Here is a 21,200-nt window from a genome sequence, read left to right on the forward strand (position 1 = left end):
GTGAAATTGAAATGTTAATTAGGTAGCTTATTGAGAATGACATTTGCATTAAAAAAATAAAATAAAATAAAATAAAAGGAGTCATTCATCATAGTATAAAGGACTCATTTATCATACAAGTAGTAGAAATGTATAACCAACCATTGTTACGATAACCTTTTTTAAACAATTTTGTTGTAAAATGGGAAAAAATAAAAATAAAAATAAACAAATTCTAAGGGACTTAAAGGAATGGTTAAAATTACCTGGTAATTTAGAGCATACTAGATTCTAACTAATCCGGATTTTCTTTGTCTTGGTCATTCCACTAACTATGTTCTATTCCCCTTTATGAACATACTCTTATCTTAATCATTTTATGTAATAGCGACAACGCAATCAATATGCGGACAACACATACAAAAGTTTCACAACTAGTAAGAGCATGTTTTCTTCAGCTTAATTTCAGTCAATTTAGTTCCGTTCAACTCCAATTAAGTTCAGTGCAGTTAAGTTGTTTTGGATAAATCAGAATAGGCCATAAGTCTTATAGTTCAAAACCAATTACACACATTCATCTTCTATAGTCTTAGAGTTATCAATAATCAAACATTGAGTAGTTTTATTCTTTTAGTTCAATCATAAAATGCATAATATAAGGTTTTTAGAAATTCTTTTGAAAATAAATTCCGTTTCTCATACTCTCAAAGTATTTAAACTGCTAATTTGATTTTAGATTAGGTTGTCCCCAACAAAATTTCCCAAAAAATAACGTAGCTCATCAAAAGGTTCGAGTTAGTTTGGGAGTTCCCGAATTACATCTACTCAGTACTCACTCCCTCTCTTAAAAAAGGCGGTAGTACCGCCAACGTTCTTCTTTTTGTTCGTCCCAAATTCCACTTTCACTCTATTTAATTTGAAAATCAATTGTACTCAATAATCAATTACCTACAAAAACTTAAATTTCCCACCAACAAGATTACTACTACTGTACTATATTGTACAATACGAGTAGTTTTTAATCCATTAATTAGAAAAGGTGGGGGGTTTTTTTTTTTTCAATTAATTTAGGGTGAGATTACTTTTATTGATTACTGTATGATGGGAATTGACGGAAATTTTGAGCAAATTCTACAAGAAGGCAAGCTTTATCGCGATGTTAATGCTTTGATTGTTGCTCATCTTCGTGACAATAATCTCAATCAGGTATGCCTTCTAATTTTATTCAAACCCCTAATTTGTAATTAATTATCATATTATTTATGCAAATATTCAATGAATAGGGGCTGTTTTTGAGTAAATTAGGGTATTTTCATGTTGATTTCTATGTATTTTATCATTATATTACATGGGTGTTTTCTAATTTTTTTGGTTTTGTGGAGCTATTGTTAGTATTGTAGGTTATTTTTTAAAAAATTAAAACTATGTTGTTTTTATAGTGAAAATGTAAAATTAATTCCTGGGATTAAATCATAGTTATTTTGTATGGAGTAGTACCTTAGAGTGTATGACATTGTATGATGATTTAATATTTTGTTTAGTTTGAGTTATGTACTGTTTTTTGAGTAATTTATTCATATTAATCATGTTGTTTTTGCAACATAGGCTGCCAGTGCAGTTGCTTCTGCTACAATGACCCCTTTGAATGTCGAAGCACCTCCGAATCGACTTCTTGATTTAGTTTCTAAGGTTTGTACCTGTAAATATTATTTGTGCATTATGTCTATTGAGTTTATGTCATGATGTTTATGATCATTTTCATCTAGTTTTGGACTAAGATTTGAACAGGGTCTTGCAGTAGAGAAAGGCGAGCCTATAAAAGGAGTTTCTGCATCCACATTGTTTGATTCTGGTTCTGCCATACCTGCAGCTTATGGGTCGATCCCAGTTCCTCGAACTGCTGCAATTGATTTCAGGCAAGCTGCTTTATTGTACAGCATTAAATCAGAAACTTAGGCAGTCTGAAAATAATGGCTAATGTGTTTGTCTGGACATCAGTGCCTCACCGGATGTTAAAGGCGCATCTAAGACTTTCTCGGAGCATGAGACGAGGCATGTGTCAGAGCATAAGGTAATGCAACTCTTTGTCCTTTCATTGAATTGTGTGAGGGTTCTAATTATGATTACCTGGATTTATTTCAGAATATTGCAAGATGTGCGAGATTTAGCCCTGATGGGAGATATGTAGCTACAGGAAGTGCAGATACATCCATTAAGCTCTTTGAGGTGTTTGCTCAGTGCACGATAGATCTGTACCTTATCATGTGTTCTCAATTTCTCAATTTTTCTGAGACTATAATGAACTTTTAATTATCAGGTTGCAAAAATAAAGCAAATGATGCTACCAGAGACCAGAGATGGCCCCGTTCGACCAGTCATACGCACATTCTATGATCATATACAAGTAAATCCTTTTGACTTTTAGAAATTGTTTAGGATATTGTCTTCAAAATTTCAAACATTGCTATTCAGAAAAAAATAGTGGTGGCACACTTCTGGTCGTGGCAAGTGGTAGATCGTTATTAACTTTGTCTACTCTGCATTTTACACTGGCTAAAATTGAGTGGTAATCAAGGCCTGATTTGACCTTGATATTTGGATTGATATGAGAAAAGATTAACACTAATTTGCAGTTGGATTCACACATTAAGTAGTTTAGGCTTTTTATATAACTTCACTTTGTGCACTCCGTATTTATCTTTGGCTCTTTATCTATTGCCGCTATTGGTTATGCATCTTTAGGCTCTACTAATATTTGTGGGTTGACGATAGGACTTAGCTTAAGGTTAAATTTTAGGTGTCTTGTTTTTTTTTAGGCTGGGGAATAACAAATGCTTTATGATGCATTGTTCTTACTCATTCCTATTTTCAATTGCAGCCAATAAATGATTTGGATTTCCATCCACAGAATACTATATTGATATCTGGCGCTAAAGATCATACAATAAAGTAAGAGACTGATATATTTGGTAGCCTTTTTAACTTTATTTCTTCTTTCTCAATCAAAAAAACTTTATTTTCTACCTTCTGCTCATGTGAAGTGGCTTGAAGGAAATTGTTTATATTTATGACTTAATGAGTTTCGTGAATGTTCTGTTAGTGAGAATAGTTTTATGCCATTTATTTCTCCATAGTTGAAATGCTTCTTTCATTTATATTATTTCAGGTTTTTTGATTTTTCTAAAACAACAGCAAAAAGAGCTTTCAGAGTCATTCAGGTCTGGGTCATACTGCTGTCTTATTTAAAAAATTTTATTGCAAAAAGGATGAATCTTTATTTATTTATCGGACATTGTGAATTTTGAAACTTGAAGTTGTGCAGGATACTCACAATGTGCAATTGAAATTTTGCAGGATACTCACAATGTGAGATCAGTATCATTTCATCCTTCAGGGGATTATCTTTTGGCTGGTAATCTTCCTTTTATTTTCTTTCAAAAGTGTCCAAGTGTGTGTCGAAGATTCTGTGGTTTTACACAATTGTAACTGAATTTTGTTAAATTTTTTTATAAAAAAGCCATCAATGTTTAGTTTGATCTCTTCAAAATCCTGTGAAGTGTCCTATTCAACCTGCCTAAAGTTCTGAAGGTATTATTTCCATGCTATAGATGTATATTTAATCACTTTAGACTTTGATTTGGCCTCAATTCTTGCAAGTACAGTATACAACCACGACCTACCATGCATCATTTCGTAAAAGTCAGACTTTCTATATATATTCACTTCAAACTGATTGTCCCTATACTCATTATTACTTCTTATGGTGCACAATTATATTAGGTTCATAGTTACTGATGATTTCTTAATAGTCAAAGAGAGTTACAAACTCTTTTCATATCTGTTATTTCTCAATGTGTAAGTATGCTTAACCAGGACAATCATCTGTGAGTTCTATTTTTCGTTTTTTTTTTTAAATTTTTTATTTTTTTATTCTATGTGTGTGAATGCTTTTGGGTATGGCGTGATTCATTGAAACATGATGGTAAACGTTGTATGGGTATCTTGATGCTGCTTATGCTAAATTTTTATAGGAGTATTTTGAGGTTTTTTTTAGGAGCTTGATGACATGATGGTATACCACTGGCATGATAAGAGTTTATGTATACTTGAACTGTGAAGACAAATCTCTAACCTTCAAAAAGCCAGTAGTATTCTATTAAAAAGCTTATCTACAGGTGGTCTACTTCTTTTACATCTCAAAATGTGTATTTTCTGTTTTGCCCTTTTGATAAACAAGTTTACTTCAACTACTGGCATGATAAGATGCAAGTGATAAGTTGACGGTAATAAAGGTCTCTGCTTGTTTCTTTTATCACTTTTCTTGAAGACATGGTTTTTCCATGCCAAATGTCAGATATTTTAGAGATTCAATCATACAGTGAATGAGACTAGATTGGTTAAGGTTTCTAATGTCACACCATTTTATCATATGTTAGGCTTGACTCCTTGCTGTTGCAGCTGAATGAGTTATGCTTTAATGTATGACGTGAAAATTTTCTGTTAGACTATTGATACCTAAGAAAAGAAGGAAAAAAAGGTTCATGATATTTCTGCCTTATCAGCATGCTTCCGGCCAAGAATTACTTTATGAATGACCCATTAAGTATCTGCGTGGGAAGGTTTATATTTGTGTTTATAAATTTCATAAACATTCCTCAGAAATGCTGTGTTAGCTGTGCAGGTACTGATCATGCAATTCCACATTTGTATGATATCAACACATTCAAGTGTTACTTGTCAGCTGTTTCCGAAGACATTGCTGGCACTGCAGCCATAAATCAGGTATGCTTGTCTTCATATTGAAATAGCTATTTTAGTGGTGATGGTATATAAATATTACTTCCTCTGTTCTTTTTTACTTGACCTGTTTCTTTTATCACGCTTGCCAATACAAAATTTTAACGATCAATAACTTCAATTCTCTATAACTAAAAATTATAAAAGTTATATATTATGATAATACTTCTTAAGACGAATCCAAAAAGATCCTACATGAATATATTCTTCCTTGCATATTATTCACAAAAGGCGGTCAAAGAAAGGGCGGTGAATAGTGTAAAAGTCAAAGTGGGTCAAGTAATAAAGAACGGAGGAAGTATGATATTAGGGGATCTTGTGAATGTTGCTAATTTTTCCAACCCTATTTGATGATGTAGGTAAGGTACTCCTCCACTGGCGGCATGTATGTCACAGCATCTAAAGACGGAGCTGTTCGAATATGGGATGGTGTCAGTGCCAAGTGTGTGCGGCCCTTAATTGGTGCGCATGGAACTGAAGCCACTAGTGCCTCTTTCACCAAGGATCACAGGTATGAGCTTAAAATGTTGAGTCTGAGATGTTAAATTTGTTTTCATCCTAATAATTTTGGCTTCGTAGCTATAAATTTTATTTGCCAACCTTATCTTTCAGCAGTGGATATTGATATGAGTAGTATACTATGATATTACTAGATGTAAATCTGAATAAGCCTTTCAATATTTTCAGGTTTATTCTGTCATGTGGCAAGGATTCCACTGTTAAACTCTGGGAGGTTGGCACTGGAAGATTGGTTAAGCAGTATGTAGGAGCTACACACACGCAATTGCGGTGCCAGGTAGGTCCATGTCTTGGCATATATGAAATTCACCTACATTATTATGGCATTATACTCTGTCTGCTGTATACTTAAACTAACAATATATATGATTTAGACTTATTTATATTCAGGGGAAAAGGTAAAGTAAAAACAGAACCTAAACATTAAAAAGTTAAACAACTAGGATTAATATATGCTCCCTTAATTGACAAATACACACCATCTGGAAATAATGGTTTCATTGTTTCATCATCTCAAATATCAAGGACTTGCATGCTCAACTTTATTTTCGAAATTGACATTTTTTTTATAGATTTTGAAGTTTATAATTCACTAAATAGATGGAATTCACTTATAAATTTTACTCCTTGAATACTAAGTACTTACAAAATCCTTTAAGGTTTATGTTATGTTAAGTAGAATACATTTCCCAATCTCCTTCTGAAGTCAAATTTAGGGTGGGGGAGGTTGTTCGGACACCTCGGTGTGACTGTGCAAGTATGTAACAATCATAATGGTTCATCTTTTACAATTAGGTTGCTTTTGGCCTGTAGGAAATTGTTATGATCAATTACTGTATGCTGTACCTACAGAAATTATATTTCAGGCTTAAAATAAATAAATTATATCATAGCGTAAATCAGTTATCAAATTCCTTTGCTTCAAAAAAAAAAAAAAAAAAAAAAAGTATTCAAATTAAACATGATGAATGGGAGGGATAAAATAGAGGAGGTAATGAGGGAGGAAGTATGAAGGCAGTGGCAAGAATAAGTCTTGAGGGATTTGTTTTAGGAGCTATGCACTGATGCTCCTACATTCATTTGCATAGGCTTTTGTAGTGCTAGTAGATTTAGTGGCCATGTAAATCTAGAGAGTATAGACTAGTCTTATACTCTTATTCAATGCATGCATGAACGTTCACTAATTAATTTTACCAAATTCTCTATTTCTTTGAAGTCTTTGAAGTTTGAACTACATTCTAATTAGATGCAAGTCATGCAACATATCCAGATATGTGAATGCAAAAGGCATCATCTGTCAACACTCCCTCTTTGAGACTTTTGGTCGTCATTCCCTCCTTACATTTGAGATTCAAACTGACCCCTTGAAAGTTTTTTTTTTGGAATAGTCTCTATAAGTTGGTTATAGTTGGACAATAAGCCAACTTGTTTCGTTCTCATGCTCAACATTCCGATTTGCATGAAAATTTAACCTTCATATAGTAGACAAAAATGGCGTTTTTGCTTGCTTGTATTGTGTCGAAAAATACACCAATATTGTTCAATTTTATCAGTGGCTGGAGCCTTATTTAACCCTAATCAGCTAGTATCTTCCTTAACCAAACAGCTCACTGTTGCTGTAGCATCTAATTCTATGTAGAGTGAAATTATATCCTGTACTAGTCTTCACAGTAAAAACATCCCACTATTTTGGAACACCTTTGTTAACAATCTTCACTCTCCCAATATCTTTTCTCTCAGGATCATGTTTAGTGGTCGTTTTGTGAAAGTTCAACTCTATGGGAATTATATAAGTGGGGTTCGCTATATAAACCAACATGAGGACTTTCCAAGAGGTCACCCAACCTAGTACTATTCTCAATCATTGTGGCTGATGTGACAAAGTTTTACACTAGCTGTCACTGGCTTACCGTAACCCTCCTCCTTTATAGGAATTATATTCCGTAATCAAATTCATGGGAATTTGCTAAAGTTTGGTTAGCGAGGGAAGTAACTTCCCATAGAAATTTTCACTTACACTGGGGAACTAGGTGAGTAAATTGACTACATTCCTAAGTTTTATGGGAAGTGAAAATTTCCAAGACTTCCCACTTCCCCCATTTCACCAAATTTCATTCAACCAAACGACTCATCTACTTGCAATTCCTAGGAAGTCTCACTTCCCATGTTTTATTGGTGTGAACCAAACAAGTACCAAGTACAATGATCGTGATCATGTTAAATCTAGTACCTATCTTTTTCTCCACACCAATGGTTCCTTTTCCTTGTAACTCAAACATACCATTTTCCATGCAGAACTCCTGATGAGTGAAAATCCGATGAGTTTCTTGCTGGCTGTAATGTCTTGCTGATTTTTTCTGTTGTGCAATTTACTCCTAAAGTTCTTGATATGCCCAAGCCTTTCATAAATAAATAAATAATGCATTTGGGCCTTGGACGGATCCAAGGGGGTTTACCCGGGCCACGGTCCGTCCCATGGATCAAATTTAGTATGTTTATTCAATTAATGCTTTATTAAGTAACACTAACACTAGGTGGCTTAGTTGGTCATGCAAGCAATTTTTGTTGTTGAGGTTGTCCTCATTTTTTCTTCTTCTTCCAATTACTCATTTTAATAAAACTACGCATATAATTGATTCGGGCCTCCCTTGGGTCCCGCAATTTTGCTCTTAGTGACTTCATGTCATAGGTGGTACGTGGAGGGGTCAGGGAACTTTCCACCAATGGATAATATTTGCCCCTTTGATCTGTAGTCTTTTCCTGAATTCACCTTCAGTGCCTTCATGATTTGACTTTGTTCCTTGTTTAAAAGTACTTTCTGTTGAACCTTCATTCTCCTTGCTGAACCATTCCTACTTCTTTGGAGCTAAAAAATGAAAAATTGGTATAAGGGTTGCCGAAATCCTCCAGACCTTTTTTTCATCCGAAACAATCTTACTGTATATTTTCATCTGGTTTACTAGCTCCTTAACTCCAAAAGAGCCATCCTTCATACTCTCACCATGCATCTTTCAAGTGAATATATAGTTATTAAGTTTGTTTTGTCTCACCTTCCGGTTTCTTGAAACATCTCCTGTAGAATGCTCAGCCTCATGCGCTGTCAAAGCTCTCTAATGATTGTGGTGAAGTTTTGTCCAAACTAGCATCGAAGATGTGAAAAAGGCAGAAAATACTGCTGCACCCTTCATTTATCTGCCTAACTTTCTGTAGTTTTGGCCTAATTTATACTCTCCTTTTTTTTTTTTTTTTTTTTTTTTGCTTAAAGCTTGTCTCAATAATCTCCCAGAAATCAGTAGTTTCAGGAAAAATCTTCATTTTAACAGTTCAAATGATCAGAAATTGTAATTTTCTCCATCAAATCTCCAAGTTGTTAGATGCCTAAAAGAGTATTAGTATTTGATGTTGAAACCATACTCATCTAGAATTTATGCTTCTGAGTGATTTGGGTAGCAAGCAGAGGTAACAGATTGTCGTTTGGTTAGCAAGGAGGGAAGTAACTACCCTTAGGAATTTCCACTTACATGGGGGGACCAGGTGAGTAAATTCCTACGTTTTATGGGTAGTGTGAATTTCTGGGAAGTCCCACTTCCTTCATTACACCTGAATTTCATTCAACCAAACAACTCACCTACTTGCAATTCCTAGGAAGTCACTTCCCATGTTTTGTTGATGTAAACCAAACAAGCACTTAATGTAATGATGATGATCATGTCCAATTTAGTACCCATCTTTATCTCACACACCAATGGTTCCTTTTTCTTGTGAGTCAAATGTACGGCTTTCCATGCAGAATGGAATCTTTGATGATGTATCCTGAATTTCTGATGAGTGAAAATCATGATTCATGAGTCACATGAATCGCTGAACCATTGCCTATTAACTACCTCAGTACCTCTTCTTAATACCAGATTTCGCATCTTGATCTGCATAAATCTGAAAACCTGGAAATACATACATACATGCAATCCGATGAGTTTCTTGCTGGCTGCTAATGTCTTGCTGATTTTCTGTTGTGCAATCTACTCCTAAAGTTCTTGTTGTTATGGCCAAACCTTTCACAAATAATGCATTTGGGCCATGGATGGATCCAAGGGGGGGGGGGGGGGGGTTACCCAGGCACCCGGCCCATGGATCAAATTTTGTTGTTGAGGTTGTCCAATTACTCATTTATATAAAACTAACACATATAATTGATTTGGGCCTCCCTTGGGACCAGCAATCTTGCTCTTAGTGACTTCATGTCACAGGTGGCACATGGAGGGAAATTTCCACCAATTGATAATTATTTCCCCTTTGATCTGTAGTCTTTTCCTTTATTCACCTTCACTGCCTTCATGATTTGACTTTGTTCCTTACTTCCTTGCTTAAAAGGTACCTTCTGTTGAACCTTTATTCTCCTTGCTGAACCAGTTCCTAACTTTTTATGCATCCACACACCTCCATGGAGCTGAAAAACTATTTTTGGTATAAGGGTTGCCGAAATCCTCCCGACCTATCTTTCATCAGAAACAATCTTGCCGTATTTTTTCATATGGTTTACTAGCTCCTTAACTCCATAAAAGCCGTCCTTCATATTCTCATCATTTTTCAAGGAATATATAGTTATTAAGTTTGTTTTGTCTCACCTTCTAGGTTTCTTGAAACATCTCCTGTAGAATGCTAAGCCTCTTATGCTGTCAGAGCTGAAATTCTGGTGAAGTTTTGCCCAAACTAGCATTAAAGATGTGAGGCAGAAAGTACTGCTGCACCCTTCATCTCATCTGCCTAACTTTCTGTAGTTGGTGTTGGCCTATTTTATGTTTTAGAAGGTAGCAGAAAGAAATACTCTTGATTTGTATTTTAGAAGCTGTAATCTGATATAGTCATTTATTCATTTGTTTGGGCTCTTAGACCCTCTCCAATGGTGAGACTCAAGTGAGTATTTTTAGGAGAGAGAGTATTTTTTGCAATGTATACCAATAAGTTGGTATCTAAACTTAGCAACTCCAAAAGAAAGTTGCTAAGTTTAGATACTCAACTTTGAGTCTCATTTGACAAAAGTGTGGGCCCTTTTCTATATTCTAATATATTTTGTAATTTATTTAAGTTTTACCTTTTCTTTTAATTATTTTTTAATCGTACAATAATTGATGGGTTGAAAGTGACATTTGTACATCTGAGAGAGTCTCACCTTTGGAAAATTAGACTTAACATAAGTTGCTAAATTGAGAAGTGGGTATGATCTCACCATTGGAGATAAAAAACAACTCATTTTGTATTTCAATATTCAAAGTTGAGTCTCACTATTGGAGATGAAACCTTTTTGTAACTATGCATGTACCAGAGAATGAAAATTCTATCCAGAGAACCTTTTAGTTGCCATGTAATACATGCACCAGAGATAAGACTTGATTATCACATACATGAACATTCACTTAATATATGAAGTTAACTGACTTCTTTCAATTACTCCTATAAATAACAACTAATGTATGAATATCCAGAAATCAGAATCATGAACACAAAACTACAAAAGGTCTCATCATTAACACAGCCAAGTTTTTTTTTTTTTCCCAACCCTTATCAAACCAAATTTCTTTCCAACTTTTTGAATTTCCATTTTGGCTTCTTCCAGTATACATGATTTGCTAATGTAACCATTATTTTATTATTGCAGGCTGTTTTCAGTTTCACTGAGGAGTTCATATTGTCCATAGATGAACCCAGGAATGAGGTCTGATTGGCTTCTCAAATCCCATTAATTGTTTCATACCTTTACACAATTGCACCTCTTTTTGTAGCATCTAACCAGCCTGCTGCATTACAGATTGTCGTTTGGGATGCTCTAACTACGGCAGAGGTAACAAGACTCCGGTCAAATCACATTGGCCCACCCCGGTGGATAGAACACTCACCTATAGAGGCAGCATTTGTTTCTTGTGGGACTGATCGTTCTATAAGATTCTGGAAGGAGGTTCTCTGAACGATACATAGCTTGCTGACTTTCGAAGGCAGGAAACAACTCACTTGATCATGGATGATTTCTAGAAAATCCAAGTTAATATCCTATATTATTAAGTTTTGTTAATATAGGGGTGTCAACGTCATTTTGCACTGAGAATCTGGGGGTAAGTCAGGAAAGAAATGCTCGATGATTTCCATTGCTATTATCCACTCTTTTTGTTTCGTTTAGTGTTGTTCTGTTGTATCATCCCAAATACTGTATCTGTATGAAGAATAACATTGTATTGCTTATATATGTTGTACTATATATTGCATAAATTCTACAACAAACATGAATTTTTCTTTTGTTTGTCAAATGCAAATTACTCCATTTGAAAGGGAGCCTTAAAGCATTGATACTGTACCAGAGACTAATTTGCAAAGCTTCATGCTATGATATTACGCTGTAAAAGAGCGGAGTTATAAACCTAAGCTATTATTGGGCTAATTCAATAGGCACAAGACCATCTACTGTACGAAAAATCACTTGATTAAACATGACTTGACAACTGTGTGTGACGCCTTGGAATAATCTAATCTAGTAATACATCTTATGTATCACTGAAACTAAAAAAAAGAACAATGATATAGGTACCATTTTATCAAACGCAGATTAATTGTTCAACAAGTTTGACGTATTAGCATAACAAAGAAGAGAGATGCAAGGTATCCTAATGCTTTTAGAGTCTTAGATAACAAATTGACTCAATCCAAACTCAAAAAACTACACTTAAATTAAAACATGTCAATATCACTCAAATTCGATCCATATTGGATTATCTTAAGCCGTATAACCTGTTTGTCACCTCTAATCGCAACCCCTTATGGACAAAATTTTGTTTAAAAAACAAAAAAATTAAATTAACAAAGCCATAATTTAGTCCGTACAAATTAGTGTGGATGTGTTAGAGGGAAACACCAAATTACCAAAAACAGTGGGTAAACGTATCCCGAGGAGAATCTAGACAAAGTTATGGACATGGACATGAACATGAACATGGGGATTTAAGCCCAATAAAGTAGCCGCAAAGTGGCATTCTTTCTTTGGCCCAAAAAGTTTGCGCATGTAAGCATGCTACTTCTCGTCAAAAGCTATGAAAAAGCATCAACACACAGTCACACACTACATATGAAATGCAATATGAAGCATTTTTGGGAGAATGCAATTAGTATCATAATTCAATATAAAAATTCTTAAATTCATGCTCGACCCATTTGCTGGATCATGATGATCTTAAAGTTACCATGGATCAATAGAAATGCTCTATGATTTTGTGGTTTATACTAAACAACCTACATTATAAATTCAAGGCTTTGTAAACTAATTCAATAAACAACTACATTATAATCTATATAGAGTACCGAGTGCATTATAGTGTATACCAAGTTGCATACTTACTGTTCATATCATTTACTATCCATTTCTTTTTATCAATTATTAATAGGTATGTGGTTATTATTCTATTTGCTCACAAATAATGTTCTTGTATTCTTTGTTAGGACGATTATGATACTTACTCAGCAATCACATATGTGATGTAAACTCCTTTACTATCTTTTTTTTTTTTTTTTTTTTTTCCACACACTCACCCCATTTTGTTGAAAATTAAATACCCCTTCAATGTATTTGAGGACGGGGGACGACATAAATAATTATTTTCAAATTAATTTTCAACCAAAGTAAAATTAAAGTATAACATAGTTTTAATTGACAAACCTTTAGCTCGGCTCCTAAACTGAACCCTAGCTATAAACGAGTCCAACTTTTTTTTTTGGTGTTTAGAGAGCCACAAGGGGCGGGGGTGAGAATCGATCTCAGGATCTCCTGAAATCGGGAGGGAGCTCTAACCACTTGAGCTATCCCTCACTCTCATAAACGAGTCCAACTTTAATTTGTCAAAGTTGATTATTTTTTTAGCTCTTAACATTACCCATTTACATTTATCACCTACTATAGTTGCAAATTGTTTTTTGACATATTTGATAAAGGATTTTCGTTATCCACTTCCTTTCTACCTCCGAAACTCCGAGATGTCTAACCTACAAAGTCGGATATAAGTAACAAAAATTTACCCGTGAGAGGTCCCGGCCTGACAAAGTTAATTAGTGTGAAGGGGAGAATAGTTTATTTAGAATTAGCAAGAACAATGAAAATAACAAGAAGGAATAAACTAAGATAAGGTGAGTCTGTCATCAACCACACAGACATAGACACAGACCCCATCACATTCCTCTAAACAACCAACTGCTATTTTCCCTTCCTTATTCAATCTCCATCATCTTCCTCTAACTTTAACAATGGCTTCTTTGCAACAATCTATTTTACCCTCTATTTCTCAAGCATTTCTTCCCTCTAATTCTTCTCAGGTTCCCTTTCTTTCTTAGCAAAATGTACATTATTTTCAGTGGAATTTATTCCTATTATTTTACTACAATATAGTTGCTTAGTTTTATGTAATTTTAACATCAAAATTGTGTATTTCAGGTAAATGTGTCATCTGGGAAAAGGGTTTCTGTCTTAGTGAAGGCTGAGCGAGTTTCATCTGCTGCAACTGCTTCATGCTCATCAATATCTTTCCAAGGTAAGTTTTAGAAGATTTTAATATAAATTCTTTGATGATAATTTAATTTCAAAATAATCCAAAAATTCTGAATTTAATTGAGAATTGCTATGTTCAATTAATTGTTAGAATTATGAGGAATTTTGGAGTTGAAATGTAAGGAAAAGGAGGATATGGATTAGTATTTGCTAAATTGTTTAACCGCAACCCATACATTATTTAGAGTGAATTGTCAATATTACTACAGTAGTATATATTATGGGTCAATGAACAATGATAATGATAGATCATAGACATTAGAAAGTGTGATATTTGTTACTTTTTTTTTTTTTTTTTTATATGTATAATTATAGTGTTTTGTTGTTATTTTCATGGAGCATTGTGATTTGTGAATTTAGTTTGTGTATAATGAAGATTTTCAGGTATGGGTGCCATGTGAAAGAAAATTTGGGGGTAAATTTGATTCTTGATTTTGTTGTATCCATCTTATGATCTCTACACAGTTACACATAGATTGTCAAACCCTTCACTACATTGAATTTGTGAAATCGAATTTAAAGTAGTGGAAAAAAATTGTAAAATTTGCTTCCTTGGAGGTCTTTCCAATGCTTCATGACTGATCGAGTACCTAAAGGTGCAACAACAATTCCTGCAAGACTTTCGTATTTTTAGAAGTTGCATATAGTGCATTTGTACAAAGATATGTCCAATTTTCGTGTTAACAAGTGTCTGTTCCATTAATTGTTTGACAAACACAATGTTTTTCTCTGTTGCAGATGGTGTAGCAAGGAGGAAATTGCTAGCCCTTGGTGCTAGTATACCTGGAATTTTGCTGTTTGCGGACACCCCTATCTCCTGTGAGTGGTTATTGAATTACATTATACTTGTTTTTTGTCAGATTTGGTTTGAGCAGGCTGTTAAATTGCTACTCCGTGAATAGCAACAAAAAATCTAAGTTTTGATCTTTGTTTATCTTTGTGATATTCTGTATTCAAATAAACTCTAGAATTGCAACATCTCTTAATAATGGTGGCATATATCCTAAGAGCACACCCTTGATATGGTTCAGTTGCTGCAGAATCTAAAAAGGGTTTCCTCCCAGTCACCGATAAGAAGGATGGCTATACATTTCTGTATCCATTTGGATGGCAGGTATTAAGATCTTTTTGAATGGTCATTCGATGTTGATTTCTGATTGCCTGATATTAATCTTCCCTTGTTGCATCCATTTCAGGAAGTTTCAATTGAGGGTGAAGACAAGGTCTTCAAAGATGTTATTGAACCATTAGAGAGTGTCAGTGTGAATCTGGTTCCAACTAGCAAAGAGGATGTTAAAGAGTTTGGACCTCCAGATAAGGTTCACTTATAATTTCATTATGTGAATAATTGAATTTCCTTTTTCATAATGCGTAGAATTTTGCTGCACTCATCATTGATCATCTTTGTGAATTGCTTGTTTCAGGTAGCTGAAACTCTAATTAAGAAGGTCCTAGCCCCTGCTAACCAGAAAACTAAGCTAGTTCAAGCGAAGGAGGTCAGTAATTTTCCCATTGCTGTTCTATATACATTGTATTGCTATGATTGCACGATTACAGTTTTTATGGATGTGAAGGGATCAAGTTTGGAACCTCTGTTTTGAGGTGGAATTTCGCAAAGTGTTTGTTGATAATATATTCTTGTGACACTCGTTTGGTTCTGTCAATATATGCCATTACAGTTTCGTGCATACAGCCATTTTTCCATGTATATTTGGTAGGGAGAATTTAAGGGGATTTCAGCTACCTAACTCGAGATTATGATTTCGTGACCTTGTGGGGGAGTGAGGAGAAAATGGAATGCCCAAGTTCTAAATCTCTTCAAAAGAGAGCCTTTTTTAGAGGCTATTAGTGTATCTTTCCTTGTCTTTCTTCTTTTTATGGTCTTTTTCATTCTCATTATCCTATAAATAAAGCCTTAATAATCTGAATCTCTCATTAGTAAAATTGCTATGCTGAAGGAAATCTATCCAGATTCAATTCCTTTTTTTGTCTGACTTAGGTTCCATTATGTGTGCAACATCCCTTCAAATGTTTGTTCAACTTGCCAGATTAATTTGAACAGGCGTCCTCTGATCCTCGTAATACATTTGAGACCATGCATATGGCACTGGATGATTGTGTGTCACAACCTTCAGATGGCTCGATTATTTCCCGATTCTTCATTAAATAGCAACTGTTAGTACAAGGCCCAAGAGGCTAATTGAATAACTGTAAAAACCAAAACTGTGTTTAGTAAGTAGATTTAAGAAAAACTATTTTTAAGGCATTTGCTTCTCTGATCAACAAATGAGAAACCGAGTTTCAAAGGTTCAAACCTCAACTCATTTCACACTGTCACTTCTTATCAGTTTTAGGGTGAAGGAATCTCAGGTCCTTCTCAAGTTTCTCATGCATATGTAAAGACTTTGTAAGAAGACAAAATGTAGGAAGAATACTATAAAGAAAGATGATTCAAAACAATTTTACTACTTAAGAGAAAACATGCTCTTCATTCATCTAATTTCTTTGAAGCCTTCTTTGCTACAGGACTAAAATATCGTGCTGTTTGGATTACCACCTTAGGAATTCCCTAAAAACAAATTTCTTGCTGGGGAAAATCCTCGGTCTCAAAGGATAGGAGACTTTGATGTGATTCAGCCCTTAGCCTACATCCCCAAAGTCAAAGGAAATTGTCATTCTTTGAATGGTAAAACTTGTTAAATCTCTATCACCAAATACTGCCTTAAAAATCCCAAAAACTTGAGAGCTTAAAGGGTAAGTATCCTCTACATTTTTGGTTACATCACGACATTTCTCTTGCAAGGCTCACTCATAAATAAAGCTATAAAAGAAATTGTGAAATGAATAAGAATGCACATTTTAGAGAGGATGAATACTTATTTTTCATCAATGTCAAACTAAAACTTGGGGATCAATGGACAATGCTAGTACAAGTTTCTTTGTTTTGGCAATTTGTCAGATCCGTACATGAATGTGTGGGGATAAATGCTTTAAGAGGACTTTAAATTGCTAAGGTAATTGTCCTCTCTCTATAGGGAGGACTAATGAGTAAGGGCCTGTTCATATTTACTAAACTGAGCTCAACTGAACTGAACTGATTGGAGCTGAACTGAACTGATTAGAACTGAACTAAACTGAATTGAGCTGAAATGAATATTTTATGTGAGAGGGAAATTAAGAGCTGAACTGATTGGAACTGAACTGAACTGATTGGAGCTGAACTGAACTGATTGGAGCTGAACTGAACTGAACTGAACTGAAATTAAGTAAATGTGAACAGGCCCTAAGTATGAGTTGGGCACCCACAATCAAGAGAAGTACTGTCATATGAGACTATAAAATGTATGACGATGAATAAATGGGCGAATATATCTCTTAACCTAGGTTATGACGCCTGATCAGGAACAACAAAGAACACCTAGTTAGTTAGAGCTCTTGTGAGATGATAATGGTCTGTAAGACTGTAACCCCTCAGGTGATTCAACTGTTGGCAAGGGTTTATAATTGCATGTCCTTAGATAGCAATTTTGGGTTTACAATTTTCCTATATAAAAATTGTCCTGTATGCTAGGTTAGCAATCTTGCCACTTAAAGGTCACATTAATATTGTAATGAGATGATGTAGTGTTTATGAGATTATGGTCTTTTGGGTGCACATCTACTGAGAAAAGGAATTACCTCAATTTCGTGTTTTAAGTTTTAAACTTTTAATAGTCATATATTTTTAGAATAATTTCTTATTGTTGCTTCTTTACTGGTGTACATCCTGTTGAACCCTATCCTATACAAGGGCTTGGGTCTTATTGGTTTAAGCCTAATGGGTCCAGGTATGTGGTATCAGGTAGGATAACACGAATCCAACAAACCCAAACCCAAACCCTAACATAGAGCTGCCCAATTTTAATTGGATATTGATGATGAAATTGGTTTTATGTATGCATTTTTGTTTGACTTGGAATTATAATGAATGTGACAAGGATGTACTGTGGGACTATTACTCTACAATCCCTCCTTTTATCTGTATTACATTCAAATTGATCGTTGGTCATGTATTAGCTTTATTGTGTGTATTATGTACATAAAAAATAAACGTTAATAAAAGTTGGGAAAAAATAGGTGAAGGACCAAGTATTTGGGGCTCTTACTACAAAAGGTTAAGAATGCATTAAAACAAATAAACAATGAAATAAATAAATAAATTTTGGTAATAGATATGAATGCTCTAAGAAAAAACAATATTTGGCATTTCTATTTGCAGAATTGTTGGTGAGTTGAACAAGGGTTCGGAAGTGACCATTTTATTTATTTACTGTATTTATTTTCTAGGAGATTGGGGGGTCTATAAGGAGTCATAAAGGGCGGTGGATTGATGAAGACTGGATTCAATTCTAAGTGTTAGGTTCACCCAAGACTTTACCTATTAATATAGTTGGCATTTACAGTGACAATTTGTGTTGATCGTGCCATATTTCTTTACTAGAATTGCATTCTAACTCTTGCACTTCATACTTAAGTTGCTTACGTTGTACTACATGTTTTATAAATGGCATTACTATTTTTAGTGATCTTATGCTTATTTTCAATGCATAGATGCTTATTAATTTAATCTGCTTGCAGCAAGATGTTGAAGGCAAAACCTATTACACATTTGAGTTCACTGCCCAAGCGCCAAATTATACCCGCCATGCTCTAAGTGTAATCTGCATTAACAAGGGTATGAAATGAAATCATCTTCCATTTACAAAAAATATGCTATTACAATGACAAAAAAAAAAAAAAAAAAAAAAAAAAAAAAAAAAAAAAAAAAAAAAGTTTCCAAATTATATCATCCTCTAAATAATTTAGGAAAAGTGACTTTCTTTTTGGCAAAGCCGAAATAGAAAAAGTAACATCTTTTTTATTTTATTTATTCTTATATATATACAATTCTCAGAATATAAATCAATAATAGTATTCATAAATCCTACTACAATAAGTCAATAATAAACCTCTATATTAACTTGTGATTTAACATTGCATCTTCATAAATAAGGGTGTTGCCAACCTGCTTACATGGCTCAATGATTTGGACTCGAGGGGAGTCTCAAGCTTTTTCGAGTTTAAATTCTCATGTTCAACTTACTTTAATACTCAGCTTGAGTTCAAAACTGTTATAATTGTTTTTATATAACTCTTTTGAGTTTCTTAGCATTATAATACACATCTTTACTACAAGTATTAATTTAAGTCGGATGCTATAATATGTAAAATAAAATAAATAAAAATATTTTGAGCCTGTTCACGTCCTTCACGAACTTGCTCAATCTCATACTACCTCCGTTTCTTTTTAGTTGACACGTATTCCTTTTTAGGAAGTTTTTTTTAGTTGACACATTTCCTTTTGGGGTAACTTTTTTACCTTACATTTACAAGTTACCCCACTTGCTTTTTCATTCTCTCTCACTCTCTCTCCTCTCCTTAATATATGTGCCTAAATCAAACGCGCCAACTAAATGGAAACGGAGGAAGTATAGTTTTGGAGCCAAGCACGAATAGTTCGTGAGCCAGGTAGGCTCATTAACATCCTGAGACTCAATAATCATGTGTATACTAAAGCTTGGCACTAAATTTTACGTCGTGAAAGTCATGAGCAAAGTTTTGGCCGTCATTATTAAACTCTAAAAATAGTTTGCATATTGTTATGCAATATATTACTAGTAGGTCTAGTACAGTCGTACTATATTCGCTTAAACAATTGAGTGATGATTTTAACATCTCTAAATTATTACAATATTACTGAGTTCAACTCAGTTTACAGTATTTTATTTTTGTCTGGATTGGTTTGAAACATGGCGTCATGGCACAATAATTTGTATCCAAATGATGATGGATGGACTAAAAATGCTCAACCCCATCCTCCACTCCACTCGGGATTGAATTAAACTGTAAGAAGACATACATACTGGATATTTGTAAACTGCTACTTTGGTGTCTCAAATGTTCTCAATTTAATCTCCTAAAAGAATGTCAATGTAACTTTTTTGTGGTGGCTCCTTGTTGCAGGTAAGTTCTACACCTTGACTACAGGAGCGAATGAAAGGAGATGGGACAAAATGAAAGACAGATTATACACCGTGGCTGATTCTTTCAGAGTCTTCAACGCTTGATTTTATGGTAAACTAGATATCTCATATTGACACCCTACACTCTTTCTGCGTGAGTTGCACAAATTTTAACTTTATGCGAAGTTAATTGCTCCAAAAACATGAATGTTGGAGAATACTCATTTTATGTATATTAGACCCAATTTTTTCAAAATGAATGTGTAAAAGTCTTCTGATTAATGAAATTTTATCCCACAATGCAAGTCTCTTGATGCGGTAGCTTGAATGCTAGTATAAGATCAAACATATATACTAAACACCACCGATTTCTGTGAAAGATTAATACTTTCTTCTGAAATTTTATGAACTCAACCTTCAAAATTGAGCATACCCTAGTCAAAGGCAGTTTTCTAACTCAGTTTTTTAATGGAGGATGAATGATTGAAAATTGGTACTTTTATTTCATCTGTCTATGTCGGTAAGAGGTAAGAAGGCAGCTCTTATTACGCTTGTTTTTCTTGAGGATAGCTATTAGCAATATAGTAGGAGTCTAGGACTTAAAAAAAACTTGTCCAATGTGCTTTTTACTACAGATGGGTTGGGAATTCTCTTAAACGTTGATTTGTTGATTGGTAGATAAAAATTATCTATATGGGTTGCAGTTATGTGTGTAGGTTTACAATAGCTTTTCTTCATACTGATGTCTATATACCTATTGTAGCACCTTGGAGCCGGTATTGAGAGATCGAGTTGCATTACTCTAATATTGTGTATCTTAGAATGACCTCAAGGTCATGGTATTGATTCCAGCTGCGTTACATAGGGGTGAGGATTCCGCTATCCTTCCCCCCCATTCCCAAGAGTCTGACCTGCATAACTAGGTTGATTGACATGTAAGAGGTCCTGGTCTAGTAGTACCTTAACATGAGATTGACCCTACCAAAGTTGACACGAACTCATTATTACCATTACCTACTAAACACGTCTTTAATGTCAACCTTTTCATCTTCTTTAACAACATCATCTAAAATTTATTTGACCTTTTTCCACATTGAAATTTGTTTGGTACTCAAAGAAGCTTACAGAAGCACTTGCATCAGAAAGACAAAAAGAGGTACTGTGTATCAAACTTATGTTACATACTTGAAGTTTTAAGAGTTTGCCAGCTATATACAGAAACAACCAACCTCAACTTACGAAACCCTGAATATCAAAGAGTGGAAATTCACATGCACACACGT

General features: G+C 34.4%; 2 protein-coding genes across 2 annotated transcripts; both read left to right on the forward strand.

Annotated features, from left to right (window-relative positions):
* The first annotated feature begins 775 nt into the window (after positions 1–775).
* Positions 776–11,629, forward strand: LOC145598003 (cleavage stimulation factor subunit 50-like). The gene is made up of 14 exons (XM_081654290.1): positions 776–1,185; positions 1,585–1,668; positions 1,768–1,895; positions 1,978–2,050; positions 2,122–2,205; positions 2,297–2,383; positions 2,858–2,928; positions 3,146–3,197; positions 3,334–3,391; positions 4,661–4,761; positions 5,136–5,287; positions 5,464–5,572; positions 10,952–11,008; positions 11,102–11,629. The coding sequence occupies exons 1-14, from the start codon at positions 1,078–1,080 to the stop codon at positions 11,255–11,257; spliced, it is 1,320 nt and encodes a 439-aa protein (XP_081510416.1). The 5' UTR covers positions 776–1,077; the 3' UTR covers positions 11,258–11,629.
* A 1,825-nt stretch (positions 11,630–13,454) lies between these two features.
* On the forward strand, positions 13,455–20,217 carry LOC145598599 (psbP-like protein 1, chloroplastic). Its single transcript, XM_081654974.1, has 8 exons — positions 13,455–13,644; positions 13,763–13,859; positions 14,615–14,695; positions 14,908–14,990; positions 15,073–15,195; positions 15,301–15,372; positions 18,494–18,590; positions 19,919–20,217. The coding sequence occupies exons 1-8, from the start codon at positions 13,576–13,578 to the stop codon at positions 20,020–20,022; spliced, it is 726 nt and encodes a 241-aa protein (XP_081511100.1). The 5' UTR covers positions 13,455–13,575; the 3' UTR covers positions 20,023–20,217.
* Positions 20,218–21,200: the final 983 nt, after the last annotated feature.

The sequence above is a fragment of the Chenopodium album genome, chromosome 20 (assembly GCF_948465745.1).
Source record: "Chenopodium album chromosome 20, dcCheAlbu1.1, whole genome shotgun sequence".
Lineage (NCBI taxonomy): Eukaryota > Viridiplantae > Streptophyta > Magnoliopsida > Caryophyllales > Amaranthaceae > Chenopodium > Chenopodium album.

Coding starts and splice junctions, on each gene's coding strand:
- LOC145598003 (XM_081654290.1), top strand. CDS start 1,078: ATGATGGGAATTGACGGAAATTTTGAGCAAATTCTACAAGAAGGCAAG. Junction 1,669..1,767: donor TTCTTGATTTAGTTTCTAAG/GTTTGTACCTGT, acceptor AGATTTGAACAG/GGTCTTGCAGTAGAGAAAGG. Junction 2,384..2,857: donor CATTCTATGATCATATACAA/GTAAATCCTTTT, acceptor TTTCAATTGCAG/CCAATAAATGATTTGGATTT.
- LOC145598599 (XM_081654974.1), top strand. CDS start 13,576: ATGGCTTCTTTGCAACAATCTATTTTACCCTCTATTTCTCAAGCATTT. Junction 13,645..13,762: donor TTCCCTCTAATTCTTCTCAG/GTTCCCTTTCTT, acceptor TGTGTATTTCAG/GTAAATGTGTCATCTGGGAA. Junction 14,696..14,907: donor TGCGGACACCCCTATCTCCT/GTGAGTGGTTAT, acceptor GATATGGTTCAG/TTGCTGCAGAATCTAAAAAG.